Here is a 10,280-nt window from a genome sequence, read left to right on the forward strand (position 1 = left end):
GCGAGCTAATCACGCAGTGCCGCTCCGTGCTGGCGACAACTATAGCTTTCGCAGTGGTTCCAGACGCGAAGGAAAGAGGAAAAGCGCTTATCGAAAGTGTTGCAGGGTCCCTTTAAGCGTCGGTATTACATTACCATTTCGTGCTACCAACTTTGGCCACACCCGCTCAGTGCGTCATGCGAATCCCGATTCCATCCGAAAGAAGATATTGTTACAGGAAAGCAAGATGAACACTAGTGTATTTAGAGAGAATTGGAAGCTCTAGCCAGATGGAAGATCGTTAGACTCAGCCGGGCACCGAACCTCGTCTTCCTCCTCGTTTCGTTCGACATCGCCAAACGTGATTGCCAAGCGCCTTGATTCCCCATAGGCTACGCAGCAGCTGCCTTGGTGCTTAGCCAAGCTGTACAGGCAAATTTCTGCGACAATATGAAACGGAACGACATAAAGTGGTGCTGTAAGCATTTTCAGCTTTTCGTGGTGTTCGAGCATTTTTAATGCCCCGAGGCTCTGTTAACGTTCAGTCCTCCTGTTTTCAGAAGAGCAAGCATAAAGCGCAGGAGTTGCCCCACGCAGCCGAAAGCGGCTCTCTTCAGGACAGTGTCCGGGCTCCACTTGAGGAAACAGTGATGTCCATGAGAGACGTGAGTATATACACCGAATGTCCATTATGGGATGTTTTGGGGACATAGGTCATAAATTCTCTTCAAAGCGCAGCTGCTAACTTTGGCAGCTCTTTTATGCGCTTATCTGCATACTTCCGCCGGCTGGCTCTATTAGTAATTTAAGTCGGCCAGGATTACACCGCATAAAAGGTTGAACATTTTCGGACGAAATGTAAATCTACGTTTTGTTTCGTTACCTCACTCTTCGCATTTTAACGAGCACTTGACTCCTTCGATTGTTTCCACTGCCGAGCAATGTCAGAAACCCCTCCTCTTTTGAGCAAGTGTTGCTTAGGTGTGTTTTTTAATTTTGTAGTATAATCATTGAGGTTAGCTTTGTTTGGAATCGCTCGTATACCGGACAGTACAGCAAGGTGCTAACCCGGGAGGCGTACAGACAGGATGAGACTGGCACAGTATTCAATTTTTGCCTTTATCCTATTGCATGACGTATGATTTGATTATTATTATGATGATGCATGCCTGGTTGCACGCGAAAACGTCTCCGTGCGCCAGCTTATGACGACGCATCGTCATCTTAGTCGTCATCATCATCATCATGGCTCGCGTTCTACATTAACTTGAGGACCGGAATAAAATGGACCCCGCTCCTTTGAGGCAGTACTGCAGAATTACTCGTTATTCTTCCTCTAAAGTAAAAAAAGCGCTTGCTTCAAAACAAAAGTCACGGCGGCCGCGTTTCTGATGGAGCCGAAAAGCAAAAACTCCTGTGTGAACGAGATTTCGGCGCACGGTAAAGATCCCCAGGTGGTCAAAATTAATCCGGAGCCCTCCACTACGGCACGCCTCATCGCCTGCGTTGCGTTGGTGCGTTAAACCCTACAATCAATCAAAACAAAACAAAAGTCAGACAAGCGGCGCAATTAAAACGCCACACCCTAATATAAAAAAAATCTAGGGAAGCTTGCACTCAGGCGCAATACTCGAATCACGAAGCTGTTGTAGGTGAGGATAGACGGACACATAGTTTGGGTAGCACGCCCTGCATTTCGGTTCGCGGCCTCTTCCTCGGCCGTGAGAACTATTTGCGGCCGGGCCATGCCGAGAACAGGGAAGACGTTGCGCGCGAGGTCTCTTGCACGATACTGAGCGCATGCGAACGACGATGTTGGCTCCCGCGCGAACGTCTCTCTTACGATGATGAGCGCATGCGCACGCTTCCCTCGAGTGTTGCGGCGGCCGCTATCACGTGTCGTTCCGTTGTAGAGTGGGCAATGCGATAGCTGCGCGACGCCTGCGCGATAACGTTCCTCGGGGTGGGGTTCGGCGCGCACGAACTCTGAAATTACAGCCGGTAACAACAGCTCCGCTGCTAAAAAATCTTGGTGTATCGGAATTAGCCTAAGAGCTCAGGAACTGTGCTGTCTCACCTCACCGCGTCACCAAAGTGTTATACAGCGGCTGTGCCAGCTCTACACGTCACGCCTAACTCGTGTAAGAACTGTTAAATGTTGATGGTGCGAAGCTGAGCTTTAGGGAATGAAATTTTCTCTGCGGTGTTTTGTTGCCTTTCGGTGCCCTGAAGCTTTATGACAATGCCCAGTCGCTGCTTCCATTTGTCCTTTGCCACTGCTTTCAGGGAGGCCCACGGAAAGCAGAACAGCTGCCACCCAGCAAAAGCACCACTCAGCAGGACAGCGCGGCCGCTCCCCTTAAGGAAGCCAGCCTGCCCATGAGCGAGGTGAGCATAGCGTCTCAAGATCTCCTCTTGCGTGTGTGTACGAGATTTCGGCGCACGTTAAAGATCTCCAGGTGGTCAAGATTAATCCGGAGCCCTCCACTACGGTGCGCCTCATCGCCTGCGTTGCGTCGGCACGTTAAACCCTACAATCAATCAAGATGTCCTCGTGCGTTCACGACATTTTTTATCGCTCTGGTAATAATCGCTGCTTATAGTGCATTGCACCGCGTCACGATGTCTACGACTTTGCAAGAGAAGGACACCGCTACGAGAGTTAACCATGTGACAACACCAGCGGTGAAAGTCTGAACAGCCGTATTTTTAAGGACGATAGCCTTTTTTGGGGGCTACTTAAAGCAGAACTTTCGGTCTGTCTGTCTGTCTGTCTGTCTGTCTGTCTGTCTGTCTGTCTGTCTGTCTGAGACTCGATCGAGCCACCCGGAGAAAGAAAAACAATCTGTGCAATAGTCTTATATACTCGCAGCCAAGTCTAAACGTCTAAGTCCGGTGTCAATGTTCATACTTGTCAATGTTGTTGAACAAGAACAAGACATTACGCGAACGTGAGGCTGAAAATGAATACATAAGCAATATTTAAAATGTTCCTTTACTAAACAATTCATGAATGCTTGGTTTTTGCGATAGCAAATGAAATACTACATCAACGGCAGAAAACCGTCGCCTGCTGTTTCCAGCGCTGCCTCCTGGCGTCATTTAAGAAATCAAACGGCAGTAGCAACGAAAGGTTCCACTAGATGGGATACACGTTCCGCTTGGAACAATCGCGCAGTAGGGCATCGTGGTTTTATAAATGTTGTAGTAGGGTGCGTCAATTCACGCGCGTCTCCGACGTACGGCAGCGCTGGCATCGAGGCAGTCGACTTGGAGCAGTAGAACGCGGTAAATTTAAATGGACTTGAGCAAACCTCTAGCGTGCTATCTTGGGAGGAACGAGACGGCAAAGGAACAGCTTGAGAGGTGAGCGGGAAAGAGAAGGGAGGCCTTTACTTGGCAGGGGCGCCAGTCGACTATCGTCTCTCACCGACATTTGCAACGAAAGGAGCAGATACGCGGCCAATTTTTTTACACCGTCAAACGATCTGTAGCTGTCTTGACGGGAGAGAAAGCGAGGGTGCGGGAAGTAGGAAAAGGGAAGAGCCAGAGCGGTGAGAATGGAGAGGGTGGGTTTGCATTGCGCGGCATTGGATTGGGTGGATTTTGGGCGGACTAGAATATATTGTTAGGTGGAATGTAATCCGATTAGATGGGCCGATTGAGAGAAGTCTGAATGAGCACGTGACGCCAGGGCAGACGGAGAGAAATAAACAGAGGTTATGTAGCCTTGACACCAAAGAAGAGAAAGCAAGCGTGGTGCGCGAGGGGCTGGATTGACGAGGCACTCATTTCATGCGCCTCGTACAGCAGAATCACGCACGTCTCCGCTTAGTTATTCTTTATTGCGCTCACAAAGAAAGAGCGCCCCGAGGCCGAACGAGCAGCCGAACGAGTCCGTCGTCTTGCTAACCGGGAACAAAAAAAGAACTCATAAAAATTAAACCTTGGAATTAAATTTTTTTTTAATGTGTTTCCCTTTGCTAAACTCACGGCATCGCCTCCGGATAAGCTCTGAACAATACCTAGGCAGATTGCGGTCATTTTCTTGCGTCGAACAACAACTTTGCAGAGTATGCTCCAACAGCGCTTTCCTTAGCGCTAGTTTTTGTTACAATGATATTGTGTAATTATCTTGTTTACCTGGTGCAATTGTATTAACTGGTTTACATATTTTTTGATTGGAAATCCAAAGCTTCATAGTTATGTTTTGTTGTTTTTTTTTTACCCGCCATACATTTGCGGCGCGTGAAGTGCTTCTTCGTATCAACCCGTTTAACAACCTTGCAACATCTTCGAAAAGTTAAGAACTGTAACAGTAATTGGCTGTCGTATATGATCACACTGCCAGTTATGCTTTAACGTTTAGGCGATACATCTCGGAAACCACTTAAGCTCTTGCTAAGCCACTGAATGAAAGAGGGTTCGGGTCGCGATCGAAAGGCGACATTTTTAATCTACACCGTATCCGGTGTGCTAAGCTGATAAACCTTTGAATTGTCCTCTTAAATCAACAAAACAACGTATTCTCTCAACTGTGTGCTCCTGCCAGCACAATAGTACGTCCTCTGCTTGCTCTTTTCCAGGAGAGACCGTCGACAAGCAAGACGCACATTTGCCTCGGACCGAAGCCGAAGATGGTAAGGCTTGCTGATCGTTCGCTAATTTTTTCTTATACTAAAGTGAGCTTTCGGTGCCAGACTATTCCAAAAACAGTGAACTGCGCCTAACTTTTCAGCGACATAGAGCTTGCCATTTCACTCGGAATTTCGGTGATACGATATACGATATAACAACCCAGTTGTTCAAAATATCCCGGGCTATCTCCACTGACGGGAAATCAGGGGAGGGGCGAAGCATGCAGTATATAAGTGTATTCTTGGCGCCTTGGCGCCTTTACCAGCGGAGATGAAACTATTAGGGGTAGCGGTATACAGCTTTGCTGTAAAAATTGTGTTTTTGAAGCAAGAAGCGTTCTAGCGTGATGCGTAAACGAGTGTGCCGGTGTTCTTTCAGTACGCATAACGTTCTAGCGCAAGGCGTAAGCGAGTTTCCCGGTGTTTTAGTACCGTGACTACATAAGACGAACGACGACGACGACGACGACGACGACGACGACGACAGGAGCCTCCAACAGCCCCAGCCCCTAAGGGGCTTCGCGCCTAAAACGCAGACACCGCTATGCTCTGAGCAATGAAGGTGTAGTTAATTCGATACCCGTGACCTGCGACAAAGATGGCGCAAGTCAAACGGACAGACGATCGAGCGATATATATAGGCACTGCGATCATCACTACAACGACCACAAAGACAAGTAGGCACCTGTAGGGCTCCTCAGCCCCGACTGCGGCTGTACGCGTCACTTCACTCGAAGCAGGATTACAGTTGGGCTGCGGAAGAAGGTGTACAGCACGAGTGAAGATAGCCGGGCGACTCAAGCACCACGCCAGAGTCCCAAAACCAATGAACATTTCTGTGGTAATCTTCGTCTTGTTCATGATACAGTTTCAGCCGTGTCTCCCCGACTTGGAAAATACCGCGTGTTAGCCTTCTCGGTGTTTTTGTAAGGCGAGAGCGCTAAATGCGCCATTCTGCAAAATGCCATCGTTGTTGCTGTAATTTGGTCAAAAAAAAAAAATAACGGGTGTTTTAAAGAGGTAATAAAAGCGCGTGTGTAGTCAAATGGGATAAGAGTCGGTTCTCCACAGCAGCATCCCAATGAGCTGCGTTTTCCCTGTGCGTTGCCAGCGGTAGAACAAAAAATTAGCAGTGGCTTAGCTCGGCTATGCCAGGATATACGTAGCGTGAGCTAAGGTTCAGCTGGTTATTCTCGGGTTTCCTGGTTGTCTAGGATTACTGATTATCATGCTTACTGCGGCTAAAACAATTTCCAATCCAATGCAATCCAATCTAATCCAGTCCAGTCCAGTCCAGTCCAGTCCAGTCCAATCACTACTGCTCGCGCATGCGCAGCACGGCTCTCCACGAGCCACGCGAAACGGCCATCAAGCGGCTCCAGCGCACCGTCAGACTTCGCTACTGCGCAACGGAGGCGCACAGATGGGCACGCGCCGTCGCCACTGCGTCTGCAATAGCTATGACGCCACTCCTCTGGAATGCGGAGATCGTCGAATGTGCAGACTCAATTCTCTACACACCCGTACTCCAATTGGATTGGATTTCCAATCCAATACAATCCAATTTAATCCAATCCAATCCAATACATTGTAATCCAATTCTATCCAATTCAATGCTCCTAGCGCTTGCGCAGCACAGCCCTTCAAGGTCCACACGAAACTGCTCACCCTCAGACAGTGTAGCTTACGCTACAAAAACTGTTGTAGTTCGTCGGGGCTCAGGCATGTTCGTTCTCCTCGAAAGAAGCTCGGGAATGGGGCACCGGCGGGTCAGACGCTGAACGCGTCGAGAGAGCGCATCTTTCGTTGGTGCTAAGCAACGTGACAAGTTGTCCGAATCTTGACGGACGCAGGCTAGAGGCAAAAGCGCCATGCGGCAGAACCAACTTTATCGCAAATGTCCAGCAGAAGACGGATGTAGTCGCTGTTTTAGAGAAACTTCATTATATGACGTCTGGCCGCTAAAACTAGACCATTAGGGCGAGTTTCTTTTCCGTAGTTAGATAGTTTAGAGTGCAGTTGCAGAGGTTTTGGAATTCCAGGCGGCTTTTCATACATGGGCGTCAGCGGGAGGCAGGCGTACAGCCCCAGAAGTCTTCTAAAATGGAACTCTAATTATTCCAACTTATACTAGCCAATCGCATGCAAAGCCATAGTTACTACCATTACCTAACGAAGACAAAAACAAACAAAAATCCCGGGCTATCTCCACTAACGTGAAACCTGGGGAGGGGCGAAGCATGCAGTGTATAAGTGTATTCTTGGCGCCTTGGCGTTTTTGACAACGGCGATGAAACTATTCGGGGGTGGAGGTATACAGCTTTGCTGTAAACGTCTTGCATTTTTGAAGCACGAAGCGTTCTAGCGCGAGGCGTAAATGACTGTGCCGGTGTTCTTTTTGTACGCGTTACGGAGCGTTCCAGCGCGAGGCGTAAACGAGTGTCCCAGTCTTTTAGTACTGTGGCTACATGAGACGACAGTTACGACGAGGACATGGGACCCCTAAAGGGCTTCGCCCCTAAAACATTCCTTAGCCATGTGCGGGATACGTATTTTATACAGCTTCGTTGGTCATCCACCTTCCATCCAGAGTGTACCAACGGCGCCTAATTTTTGGTAACTATATATTTTTAATTCACAAACGATTTTTTCTATGCGGATCTTTTCTCTCGCGCTGGAAAGGACACGGTTACGCTTAGTTTTGAAGAGAACTTGGGGAAGTGATCAGATGATAGGCGGCGTTAGGGGAACGTTTTCGTGCCCTATTTTGCCGCGCCTTTTCCTAATGTGTAACACAGCGTGCACAGGTCCCGTTCAATCTCGTCTCTCACTCTAACTTCATATTCATCTACTTGATAATCAGGGCTAAAATAATTAATAATAACGAGTCGTTATACTTTCGTGGTATTAAAAAATCTCCTTTCTTTTTCAGTGCGCTCAGCCTGTTCATTCGAGAGATCCCGGGAGAAACGGCAAGGCCATTGTCCTGGCAGCAGTGGCGGCGTTATTCGTTGTTGCAGGCGTGACCCTGCTCCTGGAGTGGGTGCAGAATAAGCCTGTTATGCTCCTCTGTGAGACCCCAGGCTGTGTAAGGCACGCTCAGGAACTGAACACCGCCATGAACACCAGCACCGGGCCGTGCGATGACTTCTACAAGTTCGTCTGTGGTTCCTGGAAGCCCAAACGCAGTGAACCGTCTATGATCGCCCGCACCTTCGACGAATCCGCCGACATCGCTGTTTCGGAGATGGAGAACCCAGAGGATGCCGTCCTGCCAATAGCGGCGCAGTACTACCATAGCTGTGTCGACGAGCGGATCGAGACAGACAGTGAAATAAAGATCTTCAAGAGCTTCATGGCGGACTTGGGTCTCGCGTGGCCCGATAGGCCAGGGAACGGGTCACTGGACCCACTCGAGGTGCTACTGAACTTGAGCATCAACTGGAACTTCCATATGTTCTTCAACCTGCGAGCCATGCCTAGGTACAGAGGGAGACGGCAGACTCTTTACATAAGGCGAGGCATGCTGAGCAACTGGCCTGATACAAATTTGGTAGTAGAGGGGTTTAAAGAACTTGTCGAGAGGCACATTGAGCAACTAAACGTTGGTCCAACAGCGATTAACTACCATGAGCTATTCGATGTTGTCCGTGACATAATCGCCGCTGCCCTCAGCATTCCTATCGGCGCCACAGAGGACGTACTGTTCCGTCTGAAAGACTTCGACCAACACATGAATACCCGACGGTCTCTACAATGGGAAACCCTGCTGAACAAGTTTCACCAACCACAGTACACTTGGAACTTGGAAAGCATTGTCTTCATTGAAGACACGAGCATTCTGTCGAAGCTTGATGACTTGTTGAAGAAGTACCAGACGAAGATAGCATCGCTTTTGGCAGGCTTTTCGTGGGTGTACATTCGCAAGAACCTGTTGATTGTCACTGGGAAACCAATGCTGTGTCTAACGGGTGACGCTGAGCAGCTCCGGCAGAAGTTCAAGCGGGAATGCCTCAGCCACGTGCAGTCTTTCTTTGGCGTCGTAGTCAGCGCAAGGCACTTGTACGCACGTTACAACGACACCGTGCGCAAGAGGCTCAACTCGTTTTTCGAAAGCGTTCGTGACCAAGTGGTGGCCGAAATTGACGCTGCTCGCTGGATTGAAGTTTCCGTCAAGCAAAAGGTGATCACTAAAGTGCGGGACATCGGCTTCAACGCTATGCCCGAACAGAGTTTCTTCTCCAAAGTTGCCCTGAACAGTTTGTACAGCAGCTTCAGCAGGCTTAGCGGCTCGTTCGTGCGCAACTACATCAACGTTGCTAGGGCGTACCGCCAGGTCATCGGCCACGAGAACTTCGTCAGCATCTATTCCAAGCGTTTAGTGGCCCGTGCCCCAAGCCGCTACAACTACTACTACAACATCGCCTTCATGTCGCTGGGAACCCTGGAGCCCCCTTTCCTCTACCTGGACGGCACGTCGGCCATGCAGTACGGCTCCCTGGGGACGCTGATTGCCCAGTGCATGGTCCGCTCCTTCGACAGGCACGGCGTCCTCGTCAACCACAGGGGCGTGAGGGACTCCTGGTGGGGCCCGTCGCGCGCGTACGACCGCGTGGTCGACTGCGATCTCGGAGGCACCGAGCACTCGTCGAGCAACGTCTCGGCCGGCCGCCACGCGGCGCTGTTTCCCCTTGCCCCCGCGCTGACGGCTTCCTTCGATGCGTACCGGAAAGCAGTAGCCAAGAAGACGCCTGACGACCAGGATGAGCTTCGCCTGGAGGGCCTCGAGGAGTACACCGATGACCAGGTGTTCTTTATGACCTACTGCCTCATGAGTTGCGCAAACAGAGGCAACGGCGAAGTGTGCAACGTGCCACTTCGACACACCAAGAGATTCGCCACCGCATTCGAATGCCCCATTGGCTCTCCCATGAACCCTGAAAAGAAATGTCTCGTGTTTGAGTAGCACGTCCTGGCATGTTGGAGTCCGCGTTACAGCTTTAAAGTTTGGGTCAATACTAGATCAGTTATTCATTTGTGATGATTTGATTTCACAAATGTTTGTTTGAACGGATACCGTCCACACGAGTGATCTTAGAATATAAGTCTACACTAGCTGGCTTCTGCGAGTTTGTTTTGCGCTTAATTGCTAGACGTGACTGCAAGCACTGCTGCGAAACTTAGTCGCTCACGCATTTCGCTGGCGCGGGTACGTTTTACAAATACGTGGTCCCGGGTGCCAGCCTTGAATTGGCCTTGTGATTTAAAGTATTTTACCACGAAACGGAATGGTACCTTTTACTTTTGAACCACCAGCACTTGTATCACAGTCTTCATGCGGCACTGGAAAACCACCTTCAAATATCACCAGTTAGCGGAAACAACGTATGAATCACGGGGTTGTATATTAGGCTGCACAAAGATACGGAGTTACCAGACGGACTGTAAATACTGCCTCAGCAAGTGAGCCATTAAAGGGGCACTGACACAAAATTTTGAAGGCGAGATAACGTCGGAGATAGATTGGTGGGAACACATATACATCATCTGCAAAATATCAGCGGCGAATACAGCCTAGAACATATTTAAAATCAATTTTGAAGTGTGCGAAACGCAACCGAGCAGCCAGCAGAGGACCACGCGCAATTGTAAATAAACAACATC

General features: G+C 49.4%; 1 protein-coding gene across 3 annotated transcripts; it reads left to right on the top strand.

The window, feature by feature from the left end:
- The first annotated feature begins 225 nt into the window (after positions 1-225).
- LOC144151986 (neprilysin-2-like) lies at positions 226-9,862 on the top strand. 3 transcript variants are annotated; one of them, XM_077683171.1, is made up of 5 exons: positions 226-457; positions 540-644; positions 2,266-2,367; positions 4,566-4,619; positions 7,549-9,862. In XM_077683171.1, exons 2-5 carry the CDS (start codon positions 630-632, stop codon positions 9,580-9,582), a joined length of 2,205 nt encoding a protein of 734 aa, XP_077539297.1. In that variant the 5' UTR covers positions 226-457; positions 540-629; the 3' UTR covers positions 9,583-9,862. The 3 variants fall into 3 exon arrangements, with proteins under 3 accessions (XP_077539297.1, XP_077539296.1, XP_077539298.1); XM_077683170.1 differs by having other exon boundaries at positions 226-644; XM_077683172.1 differs by lacking the exons at positions 226-457; positions 540-644 and adding an exon at positions 1,905-2,120.
- Positions 9,863-10,280: the final 418 nt, after the last annotated feature.

Source organism: Haemaphysalis longicornis, unplaced genomic scaffold, assembly GCF_048455015.1.
Source record: "Haemaphysalis longicornis isolate Haplotype H1 unplaced genomic scaffold, Haemaphysalis longicornis Haplotype H1 scaffold_9, whole genome shotgun sequence".
Lineage (NCBI taxonomy): Eukaryota > Metazoa > Arthropoda > Arachnida > Ixodida > Ixodidae > Haemaphysalis > Haemaphysalis longicornis.

Excerpts from the sequence above, each read along its gene's own strand:
- LOC144151986 (XM_077683170.1), top strand. The coding sequence starts at position 498 with ATGCCCCGAGGCTCTGTTAACGTTCAGTCCTCCTGTTTTCAGAAGAGC. Across the intron at positions 645-2,265 it reads CAGTGATGTCCATGAGAGAC|GGAGGCCCACGGAAAGCAGA; the intron begins GTGAGTATATAC and ends CACTGCTTTCAG. Across the intron at positions 4,620-7,548 it reads TCGGACCGAAGCCGAAGATG|TGCGCTCAGCCTGTTCATTC; the intron begins GTAAGGCTTGCT and ends TTTCTTTTTCAG.